The 26,531-nt window shown below is 37.9% G+C and overlaps 1 protein-coding gene across 1 annotated transcript in view; it reads right to left on the bottom strand.

Annotated features, from left to right (window-relative positions):
• The window catches only part of ODF2L (outer dense fiber of sperm tails 2 like), a 40,577-nt gene extending 14,719 nt beyond the window's left edge, over positions 1-25,858 (bottom strand). The window contains exons 1-10 of the mRNA XM_087719352.1: positions 25,736-25,858; positions 20,739-20,903; positions 16,024-16,187; positions 13,148-13,274; positions 12,251-12,382; positions 10,792-10,854; positions 9,238-9,309; positions 6,147-6,263; positions 3,827-4,012; positions 1,215-1,324 (exon numbers count right to left, since the gene is read on the bottom strand). Coding sequence (XP_087575478.1) covers positions 1,215-1,324; positions 3,827-4,012; positions 6,147-6,263; positions 9,238-9,309; positions 10,792-10,854; positions 12,251-12,382; positions 13,148-13,274; positions 16,024-16,187; positions 20,739-20,903; positions 25,736-25,822 — 1,223 coding nt within the window. The 5' untranslated portion in view covers positions 25,823-25,858. The remainder of the gene's footprint in view (positions 1-1,214; positions 1,325-3,826; positions 4,013-6,146; positions 6,264-9,237; positions 9,310-10,791; positions 10,855-12,250; positions 12,383-13,147; positions 13,275-16,023; positions 16,188-20,738; positions 20,904-25,735) is intronic.
• Positions 25,859-26,531: the final 673 nt, after the last annotated feature.

Below are 26,531 nucleotides of genomic sequence, written 5' to 3'. Positions count from 1 at the left end.
TATTTCACCGTTTATCACACTCAATAAGTTCCATACATGGCACAGTCCTGTTACTGCAACAGCTGGAAATTTTTATAGACCCCAGAAACTCAAGTGCTCCTTGTTATAGACCAGGGCTGTCAAACTCCCGCCCCATGAGCCGGATGCATCACGTGTTGGCCACACCCAGTTTAGCGAAGGGGGAAAACATCCCCGTACGTCACGTGACGCCTCCGTGACGACGTGAGTTTGACACCCCTGTTATAGACATTAGAGCAGAATCATGTTTGACTATGGTGTTTAATAAGGTTTGACCCACAGCTGACTTCATCAGTGTTTGCAGATTGATGGGAAAATATCTAATCCCTAACAGAAGAATTAACTCATTGCATTTGATAACTTTCCTCTCTGCAATTACAATGAAGTGGAAATGCTCTTCTCTACTACCAGCGTTGAAATGCATGTAAGTTACTTTCTGTGAAGCAGTCTAATGATGGAATGGTGTGGCAAACACCCTATTATACTGGTTATAGAATAAATGCTGCAAAGAAGGAGCTTATTTGAAAAGAAGAAAATTATTCTGCCTCTCTTCACCAGCTTTCTTTCAACATTGGCCATGGTCAAAGAGAAACCTCTTCTTTCAACAGCCACTATGGAAACCAAGTCATCTAACAGAAGAGACATTCAACCTATTCTTCCTCTAAAGGACTGTTTATTCACCCACAGTCACCAATGGTGACCAAGTGAGTATTTATATCCCACATGAATTTCTTGCAAATGAACCACAGTAGGTACAAATCTGCCATAACAGAAGCAGGGTAGGAACTAACAAATGATAATGCTTTTGAATCTTCTTCTGTGTCTTTAAAAAAATATAATAGATAGGCAGTGTAATTGTTGCCCCACTAAAAAGACTTAACATAGATATTTTCCAAACTAGTTCACTGCTTAGGAAAAATGACCACAACTCAAAGACCCACAGTAAGTCTGTTTTATTTCTAAAAACCATTGAAGCCACAGGAAAATGACTGAAATCCAAAAAACTTCTCTATTGTTAAGTTGGAGCTTGTTATTTATTTAGTTCTTTTTATTTTGTTGATTCCAATCAAACGTCCAAGTAAAATATCCTAGGAGAATGGAAATTATAAACATGACATACATTACATGACAAATGAAAACAGGCTATGTTATATCCTTTAAAAAAGAGAATTATTTAGCCACAGGCATTTACTTACTTTTTTAAAGTTTCAACCTGGACCTCTAACTTGATTTTTTCCTCTATTATGATCTTGTGATGACTTTTCCAGATATTAGGAGCCGAAAATGCCTCCGACAACTGGATTTCCTGGAGATAATACAAAATTTAGACTTTGTATTTACAAGGACCCCACTTTCAAATTCCATAAGCTCAGGAGAATTTTTTCTTCAAAGCTTTTTTTGAAGGTATGGCAGTAGTACACAGAGTAACATTTGAAACCTCACCATAAATACATCACTTAAAAAGTAAAAACAAAAAAAACCAAGCCTGTAAAACACTTCAAAGTGTAAACTGTAAAATAACCTAACAACATCACAGTGGAATTTTCCAAAACACTAGGAATGTTTTTCCTCAATGAACAATATTAATGTTTTGTTCAGAAACATTTTTTTAAGAAAAGACAAAGAAATGACCACAACCTTTAATTGTTATCCCTGGTAAATTCTTCTTCATTATCCACCAAAGGTTTATAGGCAAGAATAAGAGACGGTTGCTCAGAAACATTTCTGTTTTAACTGCCCGGAATGCCTGATTGGCAAATGCTAATGAGATTGCTATCAACAAACCCAATGAGATCCTTATTGGAATTATACGCTTTTTTTAAAAAACCGACTGGAACCTGGAAAGCATTTTGCAGTAGAACTGCACTTCACCAGTTGCCACAGGTAACTGAAAGTTCTGTTTAGAGGAACAAATATGCTGAACGAGAAACAATGATTGATTCCCCTCATTCTCCTTGTTTAGAATCAAATTGAGAAGATTATTGGAAAAATCCTCCGCTCTGAGCAAAGGGCAGAAATCCAGGGATTGCTAGTAGGACAAAGCTCCTAGCTCCTTATCTTCCAGGCTAGAAATCTTTGTATGCTTATTTACAAGTCTGCAGTAGAATACTGCTTACAACAAACACTCACGAACACACCTGTTCTAGTTAAGGAAAGCTTATTGTTAAACACACAAACACACACACACACACACAAACACACACTACAGCTACAATATTTATCTAGCACTGATGATGTTGCCAAGTTTGGTAAAACAACCAAGTTCAGAGAGCACCAAGGACCCCTCATTTCAATGCTGAACTACAAATATTCTCCTTTTGTCTGTGCCACAGCATTCAACTGGATGGCTTTATAACCGCTGCACAACATTCAACTAGGTCAGCTAAATCAAAAACAAAGCTACTTTTCCAAGCCGTAGATGAAAGAAACAAACACAAGTACTTTGAATCTTGTACCGCTATAACACCTTTTTGCTATTCATTAAACAAGCCTTCTTTCAATGCCTGAAAAAGGTGCAATTAATACAGGGGTGGGTTCCGGCAGCCACTACTGCCGGTTTGCTTGTGGGCATGTTGCACACTTGATGCGCGCTGCATGCACATTGCAATAAAAATTGCTCTGCGCAAGCGCAGAAGCAAAAAACAAGATGGTGGCACCTATGGTGCCGTCCAGAGAACCTGTTTGGGGGCATGGCAGGCCTGGGTCGCTGCCGGTTCCAGAGACCCAGGCTGCCAAACCACTACCGGTTCAGCTGAACCGGTAGGAACCCACCACTGAATTAATATATGAGTTGCATTAAAGATGTTTTAATTACATCGCTCATTAAAGCTGCAGCCATCTTCTTTTTGCTTCCCACGGAAGCCCGACAAAATTAATTTGCCTACGAAACATGAACATTTTCCAAATCTTTTTCGAAATGCGCAAGTCTTATAAAGTAGGGAAGCCAAACATAGCATACATGAGAAGGCAATCCTGTGGACCAAGCAGCATTGTGGCATGTCCACACACAGTCCAACACCTTATTCAAAATTGGACCGAATCTATTTTTTTCTAATCATTTAGCTGAATATTACCTGAATGCATTTATGGATTTCTTTGAATAAAAACAGTTAATTTTTCCAGACATTTCCCAACAACGTATGTGCATGATATAAGTACAGATAGTCCTTGACTTACAACAGTTTGTTTAGTGACTGTTCCAAAGTTACAATGGCACGGAAAAAAGTGACTTATGACAATTTTTCATAGTTACGACATTTGCAGCATCCCTAATTCAGATGCTTGGCTGCTGGTTCATATGATGACTATTGCGGTGTCCCAAGGTCATGTGATAACCTTTTGCCGCCTTCTCACAAGCAAAGTCAATGGGGAAGCCAGATTCACTTAACAACCGGGTTACTAACTTGTCAGCTGCAGAGGTAGGTTCATTTAACAACTGTGACAAGAAAGGTCGTAAAATGGGGCAGAACTCTCTTAACAAATGTTTTGCTTAACAGAAATTTTGGGCTCAGTTGCAGTCAAAAGTCAAAGATTACCTGTAACTCATCCCAGTACTCTTATATGTATTTCATCATAAAATAATGTAAACATGCATGTGCGTATCTGAAGATGAATTTCTATCTATTAAATCACTAGCCAATGATTAGTTTCCTTTCAGGAAGGTGTCGGCAACATTTTTAAACCAGCAGGCATGTCTGGAATTCTGAAGGCGTGTTGAGGGCGGTCTCATAAAGTAGCGACTATGGAGATATCGGCAGCCTACCTATCACTCTTCTATCCGCTCACCTCGGCTTCTACAGTTACTAACCTTCTCTTTCACTTTTGAAAATAAGTTTTCGACAACCATTTTCATCTGTTCAGCTCTTTGTTTCTGAACAACAGCTGCTCTTTTCAGGGCGTTCCTCCGTTCCACTTTCCTTTTCTTTTCAGCCAAAATTTTCTGCTTATATTCACCAACTTGCCTCTTCCATTCAGCAATATTCTTCTCCATTGTCTGCAACAGAAATTTTTAAATGTGTTCTGAGTACAGGAAAATTAATGTGAATGATGACTAGAATTGACATATAATCTACCTTAACGAGACCCTAAAGATATTTGTCTTTATATTTTTAAAAAAATATCCTACCTTTATTATCTTTATAAATAACTCAAGATGATGAGCATATCTAACACTCTTTCCTTCTATTTTTCCTACAAGAACCCTGTGAGATGAGTTGGGCTGAGAGTGGCTAAATGTGAATAAGTTCCATTACTGGATCAAGGCTATTTAAAATGTACCAGTGTGACAAAGTATTTTGAATATCTAGCTGACATAATAAGTACTGAAAATATGAACACTAATGGAGGCTACCTGACTCAAGCATACATCAACTCTATATTCAAGGATAAACAGAAAGCCTGAGAAAGGGAGGGAAATATTCCGCTACTGCTCTCTGGAAAAATATTATTTATCTTGTACACAATCAAAAGTCATGCCATTTTATTAGTAGTGTAAATCCTATGCACATCTACTCAGAAATAAACTCTTTTTTGCATTCAAAGGGATTACTTCCAAGTATTGGTAAATGGATCTATATCCTTTAATTTATTAATAACCCTATAAACAAGGATAACAGGTTTTTGAATCCAGTACTAAAAGGAAGTCATTCTGATCAGATCAAATCAGTCTGGTTTATGTTTTTTTGTGGAACATAAAGGAAGCACAAAAGTACTGAAAACTGTTTGAAGCAAAACATGGATATTTGATCCAGATTACGAAATGAAATTGGGAAGAAAAAGATTGGAAAAATGTGAGTAGGTCCAGTGTAATATGCCACACGGGCACAGTCGTGGTGACAATGGAAAGGAAGCGGGGGACCAAAGGAAGAGACAGCACTAGTAAGATGACAGAGGAGGGGAAAGAAAGGGACAGGAGGGGAGGGGAGAGGCTGCAAATTTTATTTCTGCTGAACCAAGGCCTAATGCTTATGCTTATTTCGGGCTCAAACTACCTCCATCCTAGTCTAGAAGGCTTTTTACAAGTTTCTCTAGTATGGAATCCCCTAGGTAACCAGTAGTCATATATTTCAATTAAAGTAGTGTCTACATGCAGAGGAGAACAACACTGTCTTTAAAAAAGCACTGTACAAGTACAATCATTTTATACAACAGCATCAAGTAACAAATCAAGCTGAGGAGTGCAAAAATGTTGCTTTAATTGGATCAGACAATCTAAAGAGGAAATATTTTAAGCTACTATTCCAATATAAACTTTCCAGTCCTACACTTCCATTTCTGTAGCCACCAAGCCAGGTTAGAGCAGGCCTGTGTAAGTTGAAGCCTGCCAAGTCAAATGTAGCCCACGCAATGTATGATAATCTTCCAAAAATGCAAAAAAAATGTTTTTGCATCTGCTTGGAAATACATGGAACGAAATTGTGAATAATTCATATGTTAAAATACAAGGAGGTTAGTTCGGCATAAATGGATATGCCATTTGCCCATTTTAAGGACAAATGTCAGTAACAATCAATATCACTGTTTTATTTCCTGCTACCGCTAGATGTCACCATCACAGTTCTGTAATTTTGACAAAAAATATGACAATTGACATAAAACAACTTTATGGACAGAATGTTCACATTATTTACAACATCTGTCAATTGTGGTTACACTTAATAATATAATATTTTAGAATGTAAATTAAAAATAAACAATGGGGTTATTTTCTATTTTTTTTAAAAATACAAAGAAAAAAATTCAAATTTCAATGCAATTTTTAAATGAAATATGTCAGAGATTACAAAGACATAAAGTTTTCAGAATTTTTTCCATTTAGCCATGGTAAAGATTCTAACTATTTTTTTCACCAGAAAATTTATTTAAATCCCTGGTTTGGAATCTGAACTTGGGTTACTGGCCTTCACAAGCTATGACGTTTAGCTATTTTCTGTCTCCAAGAAAAACATGCTTTGATGGAATTAAAGAGATCTATTGGCAGATGTATTTGTGACTGCCAAATAGGCAAGGTTTTTTTTAAAGAAAGCAGCCCATTCAATTGTATTTTGCATAAAAGTTTACATAACTACTTTCTCAACTCAGAGATGTCCACCTGTTTATTAAGGAAACAAAAATTATAAAAAACTAACCTGAAATTTTGCTCTTAGCTGATTATTTTCTTCTTCTTTTTTTTCTACCTGAGACTGTAGATGAGTTTGTACTGTTTGTATTGCTTCAGAATGGCGGTATGTTTTTTGTATCTTAGCCTAAAATATAAAAGAAACGCCCAAATAAATTCCAAAAAGCTGCATAAAAAACAAATTTTGTTTGTTTTTAAGTACTGAATTAATAACAGCTGTATATGGCATGATCACTGCGAGATATGCTGAAGTTTTAATTCAGTGTATATGTGCTCCCCATCCTTCTACTAATCCAGTTTAAATGCTTATATTGCATACAGATCGATATGAATAAGGAAGCAAGTGTTGAAACCAGAGATAATTTAATTTACAAACTATGTAGACTTTTTTAAAGACAAAAAAAATGTTTTTAAAAATATAGAAATAGATAATGCAGATTAAAACCAAATAAAAAACAGTTGAATATAGGCAAATATATAACAAATTAAAATATCATATGATTAATATATTTTAATACATCATTGATATCTTATATTGTGAGAGAGTTCGTATCAATTCAAGCATATTTGTGTTAAACTTTAAAGGTATTTGGTTAACAGAAATTGAATTCTTAAAAAGTGAGTGATTATGGATGATAAACAAGGCTTTAAGAGAATCCTGTAAATTATATGTAGATTATACAGTATGACCAATCAATATACACTATATTGCCAAAAGTATTCGCTCACCCATCCAGATAATCAGAATCAGGTGTTCCAATCACTTCCATGGCCACAGGTGTATAAAATCAAGTACCTAGGCATGCAGACTGCTTTTACAAACATTTGTGAAAGAAGGGGTCACTCTAAGGGGCTCAGTGATTCCAGCGTGGAACTGTGATAAGATGCCACCTGTGCAACAAATCCAGTCGTGAAATTTCCTTGCTCCTAAATGTTCCACAGTCAACTGTCAGCTGTATTATAAGAATGTGGAAATGTTTGGGAACGACAGCAACTCAGCCACGAAGTGGTAGACCACGTAAACTGACGGAACGGGATCAGCGGATGCTGAGGCACATAGTGCGAAGCGGTCGCCAACTTTCTGCAGAGTCAATCGCTACAGACCTCCAAACGTCATGTGGCCTTCAGATTAGCTCAAGAACAGTGTGCAGAGAGCTTCATGGAATGGGTTTCCATGGCCGAGCAGCTGCATCCAAGCCATACATCACCAAGTGCAATGCAAAGTGTCGGATGCAGTGGTGTAAAGCCCGCCGCCACTGGACTCTAGAGCAGTGGAGACGCGTTCTCTGGAGTAAAGAATTGCGCTTCTCCATCTGGCAATCTGATGGACGAGTCTGGGTTTGGCAGTTGCCAGAACGGTATTTGTCTGACTGCATTGTTCCAAGTGTAAAGTTTGGTGGAGGGGGGGGGATTATGGTGTGGGGTTGTTTTTCAAGAGCTGGGCTTGGCCTCTTAGTTCCAGTGAAAGGAACTCTGAGTTCCAGTGAAAGGAACTCTGAATGCTTCAGCATACCAAGACATTTTGGACAATTCCATGCTCCCAACTTTGTGGGAATAGTTTGGAGCTGGCTCCTTCCTCTTCCAACATGACTGTGCACCAGTGCACAAAGCTAGGTCCATAAAGACATGGATGACAGAGTCTGGTGTGGATGAACTTGACTGGCCTGCACAGAGCCCTGACCTCAACCCGATAGACCACCTTTGGGATGAATTAGAGCGGAGACTGAGAGCCAGACCTTCTCGTCCAACATCAGTGTGTGACCTCACAAATGCGCTTCTGGAAGAATGGTCAAAAATTCCCATAAACACACTCCTAAACCTTGTGGACAGCTTTCCCAGAAGAGTTGAAGCTGTTATAGCTGCAAAGGGTGGACCGACGTCCACACTATGGATTAGGAATGGGATGTCACTTACAGTAAGTTCATATGGGAGTAAAGGCAGGTGAACGAATACTTTTGGCAATATAGGGTATTTAAAGCCAAACTCTAAATTTTATGAATAAAACTATAGTCTAAAAATGGTTTCCTAATATAATTGAATTCAACATCAGATTTACTTATTTAACATGAAGTTTTTCCAGACAATTTAGTTAGACCTTCTTCCACAGAGCATATGAAAGATCTTTTTCAAGCAAAAACATAGAAAACCCTTGTAGCCATTAACACATACAATGTGCAATCTGTATATTCTGAATGAATATGTGGGTTAATGAAATATAATAAAATATCTCAGAATGAAACAGGATGATGAGTTTCAAAATGTGTTTCTTTCTCTGATGATTTTTTAGTATTGTTGAGCTTTACCTTGTTGCCACCATATCTAAAAATAGGGAAACAGGGTTAAGTCTTTTCTAAATTACTATTTTATCTTCTCTAAATGCCCTACTTTTTACAGCAATAAACGGCTTCATACTTTTCCTAGTCACTTGTGGTTGAAAGGTTTCAACCCTCATCTTCCATGGTGCATTGCTGGAATTTTTCTTTCAGTACAGGGAAAAGTATGAAGCTCAGGAAAAGAAAAATAGTAATTAAAAAGAAAAGAAACCTCATCTTGAGCCTTTTATTTGCAAGACAGTAGTCATATCGGTTAGCAATTGTAGCATTTATGATAAAAAAAATTTACGAATTTTTATTTTTATGATTTACTCCATTTTTGCTTCCAAATTAATTCTCAAAGCAGCTAATTTATTTATGAAAATAAATGCAGGAGCCGAGAAATAAAGGCTGTTTGATACTTTAATGAAAATATCACAAGAAATGTTAATAAAAATGTAGAGTACAAGAAAAAAAATTACTTCAAACATTCAATCAGCATAAATTCTTACGTAATAAATTTTAGATAAATAATGGATAGATAAAATACAGCAGTATATATATTCAAATATAATTCTTACATTCCCATATAGCTGGAAATTCAGTTCAGTATAGTATAATTTCCAGATATGGGATTGAAGTTTAAAACAGGCAAATACATCCTGAAGACAAAAGATCCCAAAAGCAATGAGATTATCATACAACCTTATAGCCAGACACAGCTTCTTGTTATGTAAATAAAACATTTTTTAAAAAAAAAATATTCCTTGAAGAAACACGTTAACTTACTTTTTCTTGCTGAAGCTGATCTGAAAGCTCTAAAATATGCTTCTCTTGTTGAATCACTTCATTTCTGAGGCTCTTCAGACACAAGGAGAAAAAAGACTCATTATCAGGAAAAGTTTGTGAGATTGTTATTTTTAGATGAATTATATCCTTACTAGTAGGTATAACGTCTAGGGGTCATTCGCATATCAAATAGCCAACATTTATTACTTAAGTGTGCTTAATTCCCCCCTCCCCTCCCAAATACTGAAAATGAGCCACTTTAGTGTAGTGGTTTAGGCACCAGACTAGAGAGCAGGAGTTCTAGCCCTGCATTAGGCATGAAGTTAGCTGAGTGGCCAGCCAAACTTTCTCAGTCCTAGAAGTGAGGCAATGGCAAGCCACCTTCTGTAAAACCCTTGCAAAAAAGCCCAGCAGTTATTTGCCCAGGTAGTTGCTAATAGTCAAAACTGACTCAAAAACATGGGCACATACCAACAAGCACGCATGGGCCACTGCATGCATGCACCCACCTACCCACAGACAGACTGAGGGAAGGAGGAAGAGAGAGAGACTGCTACTGAAAACGTAACAGATATCAAGAGAACTCTACCAATGGCAGTCAAAAAACAAAAGATCTGGAATTGTTGCATAGGACTTTCAAAACTATTAAAAATAATCAATATGATTCTTCATGTATTTAATCATTTTCTCCATGTATAACTCTGAATAATAATTTAGTAACAAGTATGACAAGGTTTTGTCAGAAATGCATATTGCCTTGGGGTCTCAGGCTTTGCACCCAGCCTGAGGCCAATATTTCAACCTGCCTTCAGCAATTTCCTTATACCGTTGGTACCTAAGTAAGCAAGCAGTCTCTAGGATAACCCGGATGTGATGTGACACACCAGACTCAGACAATGAGGTTGGGGAAGAATTTGAGCCAGTTCTGGAGCCTGGGGAAGTCTCTGATGGATGCTCAGCATCAGACACAGAGATAGAGCCAGGCCCGTCCGGCCTTTCCGAGGGAGAGAGGTAGCTGCCTTCGGAGTCAGAGATGAGTGAGGAGGAGGAACAAACAACTAGGGCCTATTCCAGATGCATGTATGCACAGAGCAGATAGGAGAGGTGAACAACAAAGGACAATGAGTTGGCTTGGGAAGCAAAACAAATGGGGATGCTGAGTAGCCCCTCCCTGGCTGGGGAATAAATAGGAGGAAAGGGGAGTGGTTTGTTGCAGATAACTGTTTGCATTTCTGGAAACTTTGCTCCTTGTGCATTTCATGCGACAAAGAATGTCTTGCCAGAACTGAGGTTTGTCTATTTCTCTGTTCGAACTGACTTAATTTGCAGCCTCCCACCTGGGAGCTCACAGCCTTGCATTTATCACAATGACCTGATAAGGACTATTGTTTCAGTTAACTTCTTGCATGACTGTTGCCTGTTGTGATATATCGCATGACTGTTGGTGAATGTGTTAATTCCCAATGTGTAAATTAAGAGGGGTTTTTCTTTGCGAGGTGTCTGTTTCTTGCTTCTGCAAAGGCTGGGTCAGAACAGGTTGCAAAAAGAACTTACTTCAACATAGACTTTACTTTCTGATAAAGTCTGATCCAAATCTTTTGTCTCATTACCGATAATCTAAAAATAAGAGAAACTGAGTCAAATTGCTTCATTGTCATTTAAAAACACACAACATAATAGTTTGATATAGTTCCCGAAGTATCAAATTCTTCATCTTCCTAAAAGAGTAGGAAACATGCAATCCTTCAGATGCTCTGAATGTTGCAATTCCAGCATAGCCAGTAACAAAGAACGCAGGTTTGCTACATCTGGAAAGTGAATGATCACCCATTTCTATTAAATATATAAATATCCGTGACCCGTCAAAACCGCGGTCCACAAAAGCGCGCTCAATGAAAGCGCGCATTTGACGTCATCACAGCGCGACGAAAAAAATTAAAAATTGAAATAAAAATAAAATTAAAGCAAGCCGATTCACATAAAGGTAAGGGTTACGTTTAGCGTTAGGTTAAGGGTTAGCGTTAGGTTTAGCGTTAGGTTAAGGGTTAGGTTTAGGGTTAGATTTAGGGTTAGGTTTGGGGGGGTTAGGGTAAGGTTTTCGCTTTATTTTTACATTTATCGATTACAGCGCGATGTTTTCGTCGCGCTGTGATGACGTCACGTACGCGCTTTCGTCGAGCGCGGTTTTGTCGTCCGCGGTTTTGTGGTGGAACCTAAATATGTGCTATATTTATAATGATTTAGAGAACAAAGAACAAAGCAAAACTTACTCCCATTACCAAATGCTAACTACAAAACTCATAAAAACAGAACTACCAAAAATGTCTCCATCATCCAGTTCATGGTTGTCCCAAGGGTGCTTTTTCAAGGAAAAGCAAAGTCTAGTTGCCTTTTGAAAAAGCACCTTTGGGATAACTACCACAAATCTATCTTCTGTTAGTGACTTCTTTTGCATTCATTTTTGCTTATTCAGGCAATAAAGGGTAACTTATTTATGAATTCTGCATTTGCTTTTTTCCCTTGAGGGATTGGAGAAGCACACAATATTTAAAAGGAAAAATCTAATGGCATGACACAGTAAACTACCTATTTTGTCTACAAACAGCTATTTTGCTACAAGAGGAATACCCAGGATTTCTTTCCCCTTTGGTGAGGGGCATAATATAAGTAGATTTATTTCGAGAAAGTAAATACTTCTGCTTAATGTTCATACAACATTCTAGGATAGAATGCTTATTTACAAATTGATCTAATAAGCCATTCTTAAATTACTCTGTCATTGAGTGGCTTCTTCAGATATGTAAAGCAACATAAATTTAGGGACAGATTACTAAACCTGAAAACATCATTACTCTGATAGGTAAGGTACAGGTACAGAAAATTTGGCATCTATGTTACATTTTTCTGTGAATGCACAACTTCCCTTTGAAATCCTACATCAAAACAGTTACAAATATTTATTTCCCTTTTAATTCATGCTATACTTGGTCACAATAATTTACATGCTTCTTACTTCTTTTTCCTTGCTTGACTTTAATAGCCAGCTTAACAATTCCTTCATTTTTTGAATAGCTTCTAGCTCCTTTATCAGTAAGTTCTCTTGCATAGAAATTGTTATTTCATCAGAAGCAGAAATACAACAGGCCTAAAAAAAATGGTTAAATGAATCTCCAAAAACTCTTAAGTTTTTAAGGTCAGTTTTATCGTTAACATTATTATTTTAAAATGAGGCATCTTGAAATACAGATAATTTACAGGTAATATTATTCAAATAGAAGAACAGCTTGCTACAATGCATATGACTACTGGAGCATTAAAAAAACTTTAGCAAAATTAAACTTCAAATCAGATATGAACTGATAATCTGAAGCAATGTCAATAATGTTCAATATATCCAAATATTTTTTTAAACCCAGCCCAAGCTTCATATTTTTTTTTGCAGTCTCTTGTGCTGAACTGAACACTGAAAGATCTGTTGCCTTTCTAAATTTAGTCAGAGGATAGTAGACAAAGCGAAAACAATCAATTCCCATGATCACAATTCTGCTCGTAATTCTTATGATCTGCAGTTCACCTGATCTAGCAATGTTTATAGATAACTAGAGGATGCGGTGGCTCAGTGGCTAAGATGCTGAGCTTGTTGATCAGAAGGTCGGCAGTTCAGCGGTTTGAATCCCTAGCGCAAGTAGAAAAACGCAAGTAGAAAAATTAGAAAACACTTTTGGTGGGAACAGCGTGTGCCTTCAACGTTTAGTCATGCCAGCCACATGACCACGGATATGTCTTTGGACAACACTGGCTCTTCCGTTTTAAAACAGAGATGAGCACCGCCCCCTAGAGCCGGAAATGACTAGCACGCATGTGCAAGGGAACCTTTACCTTACCTTTATAGATAACTAACTGAACTTACTTTTGCAATTCTAACAAGACTTTCTTTAAACGATGGCAAAAACATTTCTGCTGAGTTAACTGCCAACTCTGCCTCGTGAAGCATTTCCTGAAAAGCAACTTTATCTTTCATAGCATCTTCCCACGACCTAATTATAAAAACAATGCAAACAGAAATGCATTCTGTATTATATATACAAAAACTGTTTGTCCAACCCTTTATATATATTAAAACATTGGTAATACATGCTTAATCATTGTTTATTGAATATATTGCAACATATTAAATGGTAATTTAATATGTTGCAATATATATGTTGCAATATATATGTTGCAAAATATGTTGCAAAGCACTGAGGAAGAGCTAAAAGCGCTCAGAGTAAAGACTGAACAAACTATAAGAAGAAGCAGGTCAGGAAATGGATGGGGAGCATTACTTTATTCCCAAGGTGCGTGCAGTGGTTAAATGCAGCACTGCAGGCTACTGCTAGATCAGCAGGTCAGCGGTTCAAATCTCACCGGCTCAGGGTTGACTCAGCCTTCCATCCTTCCGAGGTGGGTAAAATGAGGACCCAGATTGTTGGGGGCAATATGCTGACTCTCTGTAAACCGCTTAGAGAGGCCTGAAAGGCCTATGAAGCGGTATATAAGTCTACTGCTATTGCTATTGCTATTGCTATTTATTCTTCTCCTGATACTCTCCTTGACTCCATGAATGTATAAACACTTTGCAGTCTTGAAATAAATCTCTGTTTATAAGACCTGTGACTGGATTCATACAAAACACAAAGCCAAAAGCAAATTGCGGTGATGTCTGAATCCATTCTTTGGACTGTCACATAATCTTTTCATTTAAAAATATAAAGATACTGTTTAAGTTATTCCAAGCATTTTAATTCCAAGCACTAAATATTTTAATTATGTAATTTCACTATGCAGTCTTTTACAAATCTTCCAACTATGATGGATATCTAGAAAATAGGAAGAAATATGGAGTTCTTGATTCTCTCTGAATTAATGTTCTTCGTGAAGATTTTTTATTATCAGATTAGATAGTATCACTAATACTGACATAGGGATGTGAGCTTCAATAACATGAATAAAACTTTCATTTTGTGATTTTCTATGATGTCATATAGGATGATGTGGTATATTCTAAGTAGAGCAGTCCTCTTAGGCTGCCTGTACTTTTTGAAATAAAAGCATTTGTTTATTTATTTGTATCCTGCCTTTAATATTTGTATAAATAACTCAAGGTGACAGACATGCTTAATATTTCTTCCTCCTCTTATTTTCTATTTTTACAACAACAATCCTGTGAGGTGAGTTGGGCTGAAAAACGAGAGCTGGCCTGAAGTCATCGAGCCGGCTTTCATGTCTAAGGCAACGTAAGGCAGGGACTAAAATTCACAGGCTCCTGACTTCTAGCCTGGCATTTTAACTACTACACCAAGCTGTTTTTTTAATGTTTTACAATAATAGTTATTTGAGGTTATCTGAAGGAATGCTTCTTCGCAGTCACTTTCACACACCCCAACAGGTCCATCAGAAGGGGCATATTACAGATTCTGTCCACTAGATAATGTCACCTGATAGAATCCAGGAGGAGGGTCTTTTGTAATGCTGCACCTGTCCTATGGAACAGAATTCCCTTGCCACCCAGCCCCGAGAGCCCGCTGGAAGGGTCTAAAAATACAGCTATTCCAGGGGTGTCAAACTTGTATCGTCACGGCATCATCATGTGACCTTTTCCCCCTTCGCTAATCCGGGCATGGGCGTGGCCTCGTGTGATGCATCTGGCCCGCAGGTTTGACAGCCTTGGGCTATTCCATCTGGTCTGGGAATCAAATAGCAATCTGGAGCCCATAAAACAACTGCATTGTTCTTAAATCAATTGTGCTCTCCAAGTGATTGTCCCTATGTTTTAATTGTTCCAACTGATTTAATGTTTTGTCTTACTTATACAGCTATTTTATGTTTTGGTTTTTTGGTAGTATCTTTTAATTGTGAGCCACCAAATCACAAATATAAGATAGATAGCCATATAAATTGAATGAATTTAATTTTAATAAACTAGGATCCAATGAAATTCTGGACATAAAGTTCTTTTTAAGAGTCATCTAAACATTTAGTCAGCCTAGGAAAACTAAATCTGTAGATGGTAATCTTCTATTTAGGAAAAGAAACACACAAAAACACACATTTTCAAGCTCTGTAAAGCTCAGTGTTTCAAATAAGGAATGGGATAAACAAAAAGAAAGAAAGAAAATCCTAAATTGTCATTTATGTCATTTATGTCAGCAAACGAGATTCATACCGGAATTTGTAAATTGATTGTGTTTGCTACCAATAAATGACACCGAGATTTACATATTTATGAATTTTTTTCTCACGGATCGATATGATTTTAAAAGTACATTGCGATGGTATTAAAAAAAGGAAATCCTGAATCTGTACACCTACAACTAACCAACCACATATTGTGTTTGCAATAGATACTGAATCTTCAAGCTCTTCTCTCACAAATATGACATGGTCAATGATAATCTATCCAACATTTCTTTTGGTATTTTAAGAGAAAGGGAATGAAAAAGATTTTGTAAAACTGAGTTTTAAGAGCTAAAGTATTCAACAACAGTTTGTTTTAAAATCCAAAAGTATTTATATGTATACTTTATTGTTTTCAAGACGACTCTGGAGAAAAAAATTATCTACAAGATTTTCTAAAGCTTTGGTCTCAACTTTTAATCTAGCTTTCCACAATCTATATATAGGCAGGATATTCTTGGCGTGATAGATATAATAATAATGATAAAAAACAAATACATTCTAAAGAAAAAATATCTGAGTTATACGAAATGCCCTAAAACCCCTTTTAACACCAAGCTCAAAGCATACCGTTTTGTTTCACTTGTGTTCAGGCTTTCTTCCAAGGTGCTCTCCTGGGGTTTATCCTCAAGGGATGGCAAGGGTTCTCTCATCCTGCTTCGATGTTTATTCATAAATCTGTTGTATGAGATCCAGTTTTCCTTCAGCGATTCAACCTCTTCACTTTCTGCGGGCTTATAAAATATTGATTTTACTTCCCTCTCTATTTTTCTTCCTCCATCCCCACACCGATTTCCTAAAGCAAACTTTACATCAAAATTATGAGAGTCCGAGATGCTGATGCTTCCCTCTCTTCCTCCTGACACAACTTATTATTAAGAAATAATGTTTAACCAAGACCAATATTTAATAAGAATATTTAGCCAAGAACAGCAAACTACTAAAGACATATAGATTTACTGAACCTTTTATCAAGTCATAATAGGTGGCTAATTGTAAAATTGCTATAACTATAATCAGTTGTTATTATATCAAGATTCAAGATACCAACAGAAGAAAACTGGTATATTTTCTATAATTTCTGTACTGATAGGATAAAAGGAAGGAAATACTTATCTTCTATATCCTACTTGGCTTTTAATAAAAGAAATAATCTTCAGCCCTTCCAGGTAAGCCAGATAGGAAACACAACCAGACGAGCTAAATCTACTTTATTATAAGACTAAATTAACAAAATTTACAAACCTGAAGGTACAAACCTCAGGGGCACCACTTTTAGCTGTCTGATCAGTTAGGTCAGGCTCTTTCTAAGCTACTTTTTCTGTTCATTAAGTGACTACGGGCTGCTCCCTCTTGTCTGATCATCCTATAGGTGGCATTTCTTTTTCTTGTCCCCCAACATCATCCACAGATTACCGTATATACTCAAGTATAAGCCGAGTTTTTCAGCCCACTTTTTGGGCTGAAAAAAGCCGCCTCGGCTTATACTCGAGTCAGTGAAAAATTTGCCCGAAATGGAGGAGAAAAAGGGGCGAGGCCATGCCGCTGGGTGACGCTCGTGAATGGCCCGGCGCCCCTGTGAGTTTCCCCTCCCTCTGTGTCAGTTTGCCGCACAGCGCGCACCGCACCATCCCCCCTCCTCACGTTCTAATGTAATGCAGGGCTGTCTTACGATTCCCCTTCCTCCCCCTCCTGCCGCTCTGCAACGATGTCCCACCTCCTCCTTGTTATGGCAAGCAGCCACATAGCGATGTCCCACCTCCTCTGGTACAGTGATCCAATGATAGGAATCACTGTGCCGTGTGTCATAGGAGGCGGGACATCACTCCCGCGGCTGCACGGGACATCATCATCACAGCGGGACATCAGCATCATGAGGTGAGTGAAGTATTTCATTGAATACACCGCTAGTTTACTGTTTTTCTTTGAAATAAATATTCAAAAACATTATTGGTATCTATTTTTATTTTTGAAATTTACCGGTAGCTGCTGCATTTCCCACCCTAGGCTTATACTCGAGTCAATAACTTTTCCAGTTTTTTGTGGTAAAATTAGGTGCCTCGGCTTATATTCGGGTCGGCCTATACTCGAGTATATACGGTACTTTACATACGTCTGGCCTTATCTTTGACAGTAAATTAATTCAGTTTTTCTGTAATTGCCATATCCTCTTTGTTGTTTTTACTTTTTTGTAATCCAATGGCACCAGCTGATTTATTGCTTCAAATACATCTTTTAAAAAATCTTCATTTTACCTATTTAGTTTTTCTTTTGCCCATATTGTCCTACAATTAGCTGACAGTTTTGGAGTTTTTTATTATGACATTATTTTTCTTTCCTCCCTTTTTTCCTTTCTTATGACACATTTTCCATTTCTAGAAGGAAGGGATCTTAACTTTCAAGCTTCCTAGTGAGTCCTGCTGACTTCTTCCCGAACTTCCTGAATTGTCCCTGATTAAATAGGCCCCTTCCTGTTTATTTTACAGGGACATGGCACACTCCTGACAATATTTCCAATTGCTTTTCTTGTCTTTTTAAAAATATACGTGAACATATATCTGTGAAAAATCAAGTGACAAACAATGGGGCAGGGTAAACTATATAGTCACACAATAGTCTTCGGGTCCTCTTAAATATAGTAAAACCATTTGATTAGTTGTATATGCATTCGGTTTTAATCACTCGAATCATTCAAAAATTTAATTAATGTGTTAAGCTTAGGCAATTGCCAATGATGTTCATCCCACTCAATTATAACAATTTGGTATTATTAGCTCGGTTAGAGGTGATAATATCACATCAATTAGTGCAACATTACACTTGAATATATGCTATATTGCCAAAAGTATTCGCTCACCCATCCAGATAATCAGAATCAGGTGTTCCAATCACTTCCATGGCCACAGGTGTATAAAATCAAGTACCTAGGCATGCAGACTGCTTTTACAAACATTTGTGAAAGAAGGGGTCACTCTCAGGGGCTCAGTGATTCCAGCGTGGAACTCTGATAGGATGCCACCTGTGCAACAAATCCAGTCGTGAAATTTCCTTGCTCCTAAATATTCCACAGTCAACTGTCAGCTGTATTATAAGAATGTGGAAGTGTTTGGGAACGACAGCAACTCAGCCATGAAGTGGTAAGCCACATAAACTGACGGAGCGCGATCAGCGGATGCTGAGGCATGTAGTGCGAAGAGGGAGCCAACTTTCTGCAGAGTCAATCACTGCAGACCTCCAAACGTCTTGTGGCCTTCAGATTAGCGCAAGAACAGTGCGCAGAGAGCTTCATGGAATGGGTTTCCATGGCCGAGCAGCTGCATCCAAGCCATATATCACCAAGTGCAATGCAAAGTGTCGGATGCAGCGGTGTAAAGCACGCCACCACTGGACTCTAGAACAGTGGAGGCGCGTTCTCTGGAGTGATGAATCGCGCTTCTCCATCTGGCAATCTGATGGACGAGTCTGGGTTTGGCGGTTGCCAGGAGAATGGTACTTGTCTGACTGCATTGTGCCAAGTGTAAAGTTTGGTGGAGGGGGGATTATGGTGTGGAGTTGGTTTTCAAGAGCAGGGCTTGGCCCCTTAGTTCCAGTGAAAGGAACTCTGAGTGCTTCAACATACTAAGACATTTTGGACAATTCCATGCTCTCAAATTTGTGGGAACAGTTTGGAGCTGGCCCCTTCCTCTTCCAACATGACTGTGCACCAGTGCACAAAGCTAGGTCCATAAAGACATGGATGGCAGAGTCTGGTGTGGATGAACTTGACTGGCCTGCACAGAGTCCTGACCTCAACCCGACAGAACACCTTTGGGTTGAATTAGAGCGGAGACTGAGAGCCAGGCCTTCTCGTCCAACATCAGTATGTGACCTCACAAATGCGCTTCTGGAAGAATGGTCAAAAATTCCCATAAACACACTCCTAAACCTTGTGGACAGCCTTCCCAGAAGAGTTAAAGCTGTTATAGCTGCAAAGGGTGGACCGACGTCATATTGAACCCTAGGGATTATGGGGTGGACCGACATATGGGATGTCACTTAAAGTAAGTTCATATGGGAGTAAAAGCAGGTGAACGAATACTTTTGGCAATATAGTGTATGTATGAACTTAGATAAGTTTCTAAGTCTCACTGATAAGTTATTTATCACTAGATAAATATTTCAATTTCAATTTAATAAAATTTGCATGTCACCCACTCCCTTGGGACTCTGGGCGGCTTACAGACAGATAAAAAAGCATTTAAAAATTTAAAAGTAAAAAAATACAATTGTTAAAATTACACAACATCCATTCAGTCTAAGTGGGGCTGGACATTGATCAACAGCCCCAGGCCTGCCGGAACAGCGAAATATACAATTATATACAATTATACATCTAACAACAGCTATGTAAAAGCTTTAATCAATACCAATATAAAGAAATACTATTTGTAACAGCTAGAAATACTATTTGAAACAGCTAGTTTCCAAGTGAACACTGCAAAAGAGCCAAGGTGGCGCAGTGGTTAAATGCAGCACTGCAGGCTACTTCAGCTGACTGCAGTTCTGCAGTTCGGCTGTTCAAATCTCACCGGCTCAGGGTTGACTCAGCCTTCCATCCTTCCAAGGTGGGTAAAATGAGGACCCGGATTGTTGTTGGGGGCAATATGCTCACTCTGTAAACAGCTTAGAGAGGGCTGAAAGCCCTATGAAGCGGAATATAAGTCTAACTGCTATTGCTATTGAGGCAGGAGGGGGTGCACAGGTAAACCCACCAGTGGCTGGGCAGGTTAGGTGGTCTTAATAGGATGGACCTTATAAATTTATATTAGCTTGACATTTCATTCTAGTGCTCTGGCCTTGACTTCTGACTTCTAAAACTTCCTCATAAGTCTTACAAATATTTCGAAGGAATAAAGGAGGGGCACAGGAAGCCAGGCATGGGTGTAAGGTAGAACAGAGGTGAAACGGCCGATAGCTTAAGACATTATAAGAACTTCTCTTTTTGTATTTTTCCTATGTACTTCTCTGTAAAATTTCAAAATGAACTTCTCCTTTTCGAAATGTCATGTTTATCTCGTGTATGGAAACGCCTTGAGAATGCACAGTGTGGAACACGGCATAAAAGTAGCATCCTGGGCAGAGCCAAGGCAATTCAGATTTTGGTGTGTGAACGCTGAACTTGAGGCATCATTAAAGCTGTTTCTCTCGCACCTTCGTCGTCTCGAGTCCTGGTCTTTCGTAAGTAGATTGCTAAACCAAACCACAATCTGCTGCTACACTATTGCTATAATAATAACATTACTTACATGCATATCTGATTTGTCTATTGATTCATGTAATAAATCCTTTCCAAGTTGGCTGGATGATTCTGTTCCAAGATGATCTTTTACAAAACTTGAATCACATGACTGAATAATGCAACAAAAATTTTCTGCTTCCCCAGAAGCAAGATAGGACATACAGTTCATTTCCTAAAATAAATCACATAAGATAAAGTTTCTTGTTTGTTAGCAATATACAATAATATATAACTATAACAATGCAGTAGAGTTTTAAATAAAATCCTGCAAAATCAGACACTCTGAAAAATGCATCAAAGTTAGACGTATCCTGACACATTTTACGGAATTGTGGAAAAGATCCAGAGAAAGTTGAAATTCATGTGTTGCCTTTATCTCGTGTTTGTCTAGCTGGATAGCAGAATGCTTCTGAAACAAGGGCCATTTCACAAGATAGCTGTGATATGGCATGAAGATCAATTGTTCAAAGTAAAAGTATTGTAAAATTACTTAAGCGAGAAATATAACCTGTTGCATTGTATCATATTTGAAAAAAATACATTGTGAGTTTGTGTACATTGTGGTACAAAGTTGTAGAGAACACTTGGAAAGGAAAACTCATATATTTTTCAATAGCTTACTTCATAAGTGTTAGGAGAATAGTTTCCTTTGGACATTGTAAACAGATCGCTCTCCTGGCCATTCAAGTTATACAGACACATTTCATCATCTTTCTAACAAGTAAGTATAAATATCTATTTCAATCTTAATCATATTAAGAACTCTGCCTAGTCATGAATGACATATGAATGCTAAAATTGCTATTTGCTGTTAATTTATTCTCATTGTGTGCCATTGTCATTGTTTATTGTTCTATTATTTTACTTCTGTTTACATGCCTTTTCAGTTTTTCTTATTATTGTAAGCCATTTAGAGTAGCCCCACAATGATGGGGCGCAAACGCATTTTATAAATAAACAAATAAATAAACAAACAAATAAACAAATAAATAAATAATATACTCTATGCTGATTCAATATTTTAAGAAGAGAAAAACAACCCTCTTTAGTTTTCTTAATCTAAGGCTATAAAGGTATGTTGCTCTTTTAGCCAGGTGCTATAATTTCGATTAATGTATTGTCTGATAAAGCTATTTTAGTATTTTCACAATTCCACTGCCTAATCAGCAGCACTCTTTAATTTACAATTTTTCTAGATTATATTTGAAACTGTAGGCCTTAACTTCATCACCAACTGCATTAGATGATTAATCATTACAAAACTAAAATGCAGAAAAATAAATGGAGAGTGATATTAAGTGTATCTAGTTCAGATTATTATGTATAGAATTACTGTATAAATTATTTATTTTTATTTATTTATTTATTGGATTGATATCCTACAATTTAAAATGTTTTTCAATGATTTACAAAGATAAATAAACATCATGATTCTATCTTATAAATAAAATTAAAGACCAAATTGCAATTAACGGAAAGTAAAAAAGAATAACAACAAATAAAGTAGTCATAAACATAACTCTAGAGAAAGTAACTTCTTAGCAGATAGTATTTTTCCTTTCACTTTTCATATGGTATGCTATAATCGCAGGATACAAAGAGTAGATTCCATAGATTAGAATTATGAGAACTGTCTCACACCAAAGAGCTTTCTTTCCTATTAGATGCAATTACATATCCCTAAAATTTAGATGATGAGCAAGAACTTACACTTCAAAAAGGTTGTAAGGTTGTACAGCGTGAAGGTATACAAGATATGGCTAGTCATGATGGGATGAGCATCTCAGATAAATCCTTGATTTATGACCACAATTAGGGACAGAAATTCCATAGCTAAGCAAGGTGATTTTTAAATGAATCATGACCTATTTTACAATCTTTTTCTTCGGGGTGATTTATTAATTAATTTTTTATGGCCCCATCACACTGATATAGCAACTTTGGACGACTTACAATATGATAAGCAAATCACTGCACTTGTTAAGTGAAGTGATTTGCTTATCATTTTGTTGATAAGTGCAGCACTTGTTAAGGGCAGTTCACAATCACTAAGCAAATCTGGCTTCTCCCATTGACTTTGCTGATTGGAAGATCTGGGAAGGTCACAAATGGCGATCACATCCCAGGATATTGCGATTATTATAAATACATGGCCCGTTGCCAAGTGCCTGAACTTTGATCATGCAACTGTGGTATGCTGCAATGGTTGTAAGTGCGGGGACTGGTTTTAAGTCACTTTTTTCACTGCCACTGTAAATTTTGAATGGTTGCTAAATAAATAGTGGTAAACCAAGGATTACTGGTAATAGATGTCAGAAGGTGAAAAATGCTAGGACCATTTGAATTAGTCCATAGTCTTCACATATAGAAGATGCTGTAGTGTTATTCAAGGTGCTGCTGATTTCAAGACAAGATTCAATAGCTGGGTGATGAATTGAAGATGGCATCATCTTCTCCTTTAACTTTAGCAGCAAAGTGTCTTCGGCCTGCCATAATCCAACATCCTTCTGGATGTTTCTGGATCCTACATTATAAGCATGCCCCTTATATTTGAATTCTATGGCAATTCTGAGTATTTTTTTTTCAGTTCCAATATTGAATTTGGAAATTGATCCTAAAGTATGACAATAATCTTAATGAAAAGTGCACCACACAGCTTCCACACTCCTTTGGTAATTGGTAATTATTGGTAGGGCTCAGAGTTATTATTTTTACATTGCAATTCTTCTCAAAGACATGCTATAAAGTCAAGGATGTAAAAATGATATAAAATTGTATATATGTATGTGTTTGTGTTTGTGTGTGTATGTATGTATGTATGTATGTATGTATGTATATATATATATATATATATATATATATATATATATATATATATATATATCATATATATATGTATATATTTCATATATATATATATATATATATATATATATATATATATATATATATATATATATAATCATATATATATATATATATGAAAAAAGTAATTTGAAAGCTTTGTTTTCTGTTTCTGACCTCAAGGAAAACTGAAATTAGCATCTGTATTGAGGGAAATATACACTATAGATACTCAACGAAATATTTTATCTATTGGAAATCTAAACCTTTCTACACTCCCAGTTTACAGATCGGTGGCCCCCAGTTCAAATTATAATCTAGAAACAGCTCTTGCTACTAAAAAAAAAAAAAAAACTATCACACTCTTCACAGCCTTCTCACAACGGATTATAAGCAAACATTCTTAGGGTACCCAAAACTGAATCAGCTAAAATTTTCTTTAGTTGAATCCCATCTTTTAAACAGGGCCTTATATTAATAAGCAATCATTACTAGCAGAAATAAAGAGATTCCGTTCGTAGACAAGAGGCACGTTCAGCGGCAAAGGAAGAAGCACTCTAGACATGCTTAGGGGCATTCTGCTTTTCAGACTGCAAATTAGCCTTCTTCCTTCATCGCCGTCAATCCTGAGCAATCATGTAGCCACCATATAGAAAAAAGTGCAAGCTGTTTCAGGGGCCGGGGGGGCAATGGAGGGAATATAATGCGGGGAATGATTGAGCCCCAGGACCTTTCTAAGCCCCCAAATCAACCCTGAGATATCACAGATCATGAATCTTCAACCTTGGAACTTGACCCAGCCTTCTCCCCAGGGCCCAGACCCAGTTAGCGACATTACCCCATTGCTCTCCATTGCCGCCGCCGCCGCGGTCTCGGGCGGGAAAACCGAGCTCCGCTTCCTTCTCTCCCTGGCAACAACCTTAGGAGGGCCGCCGGGAATCGTCCGAGCATGCTCGGCTCAAAATCCGGGCATGCTCAGGAGGGGTGATTGACGCCCTGCCTTGCCCTTACTTGGCTCTCTTAGCAATGGGCTCTGTTTCTGCCTACCCCGCAAAAGTGTACCACTTTTCTTTCGTTAAAATGTAATGGTGGTGGTGGTGGTAGTAGTAGTAGTAAGTAGTAGTAGTAGTAGTAGTAGTAGTAGTAGTAGTAGTAGTAGTAGGAGGAGGAGGAGGAGGAGGAGGAGGAGGAGGAGGAGGAGGAGGGGAAAGAACATCATTTTGATTTTGAAAATTCAGGAATTATCTCAGTGAAACAAGCAGCCTAACATCAATAGGGCTATTGCATGCGCAGTGGCTTCCCGCAAAGCCGATGCTATTCCCCGGCTGGGACTCAATGTCAGTTCGAAACGGGGCTCGATTTTCTATCCCAGCGGAAAGCATGTAAAGTTGTACGAAGCAAAAGCGAATCAGCTTTAGGCATTAAATGAGGCTTTGGCGACGCAGAAGCCTGCTTGGCGCTGAAGACTGCATCAGAGAGCAACGTGAAACGTAACTGCGGTTTCTGCAGTAGCTGTAAAGCGCAGCTAATCTATTTATTTGATCTGTCAATAGTTTACAAGATAATAGGTATAAGAATAAACATGAGTATGAATGAAATGGGTACGAATATACGGAGACAGTAGGACAGGGACGGTAGGCTTATGCACGTCCCTTACAGACCTCTTAGGAATGGAATGAGGTCAATAGTGGACAGTTTAAGGTTAAAGTTTTGGAGATTTGAAGATGTAACAACAGAGTCAGGTAATACATTCCAGGTATTGAATATTCTGCTGCTGAAGTCGTATTTTCTGCAATCAAGTTTGGAACGGTTGACAAGATCCTTGGCTAATAACATACCATTCTGTTATTGTTTTTTAAATTTCAATCATAAACAAACGCTTTTATTTATGTACGTACATTTATTCGGAAATAAACCCGATTCAGTTCAGTGCAGTGCAATAAATATGCTAGGATTGCCGCCAGGAAAAGCGAATCCGGACACACTAAATCCCGCGTGGAGTGGATTTTAATCCCAAATTAGGCGCAGGAAATAACAGCTGTAAATAAATAAAACAGCCCCGCGATCTGCTTCTATTTGTAATTATAAGCTTCTTTTTTTGTTACCCGTAAGCAATGAAGGGGCAATGAAATAATAAAGGCTTGAAACATACTAACTCACCGTCAAGTGCGCGGCTGGGCAGCCGCCAGGGAACCTTGCAAGTGTCGCTTCCCCGGGGAAAGAGCGGGAGATGACGAAGAAGCCCATTCATACATTCCTTTAATAAATCAGAGACGATCCGCTCCATTTTTCCAATCTATCAAAGTGCACCCTTCGGGTCGCCTGCTCTTTTTCCTGCCCAAACAGGTCTCCAGCCGAGATTGAGCAGGTTTCTCGGACTGGAGGAACCCAGTTATGGTAACTTTCCTCCTCAGTCCTTAGTGTGGCTGATTAGTAAAAGCCCGATGCCCTCCGGCTCATTGAGCTGCTCCAGGTAGGGGAGGAGAGCGAGTGACGCCGGAGCATAGTTCACTAAGGGGAGACTGAATTGTTTGAAACGGGTCATTCCCGCTCTTTTCCGCTTGGAGGAGAGATGCTTTACGCACGTCAAAATGCTTTGAATAACAGAACCGACATCTTTCTATAAAACACAGGAGCCCTTCTCAAATTAAGCCCTAGATTCCATTCCCATTCATTATCGGAAACAATTCTCATCAACCTGTTCACAATTTGTGTTATTTAACAGCTTAACAGAGTTGAAAGGGGACATTGGAAGTCTTCTAGTCGAGTCCAATCCCCTGCTCAAGCAAGAAACTCTAGTCTATACCATTTCAGACAAATGATTGTCCAATCTCTTCTTTAAAATACCCAGCGTTGGAGCACCCCACAATTTTGGGAGGTAAGTTGTTCCACTGATTAATTGTTCTGTCAGGAATTTGTCCTTAATTCCAGGTTGGTTCTCTCCTTGATTAATGTC

Source organism: Thamnophis sirtalis, unplaced genomic scaffold (genome assembly GCF_051295495.1).
Source record: "Thamnophis sirtalis isolate CommonGarterSnake01/CBP01778 unplaced genomic scaffold, rThaSir2_p1.2 scaffold_7, whole genome shotgun sequence".
NCBI classification, from domain to species: domain Eukaryota; kingdom Metazoa; phylum Chordata; class Lepidosauria; order Squamata; family Natricidae; genus Thamnophis; species Thamnophis sirtalis.
This window is presented reverse-complemented; position numbering and strand designations above follow the sequence as displayed.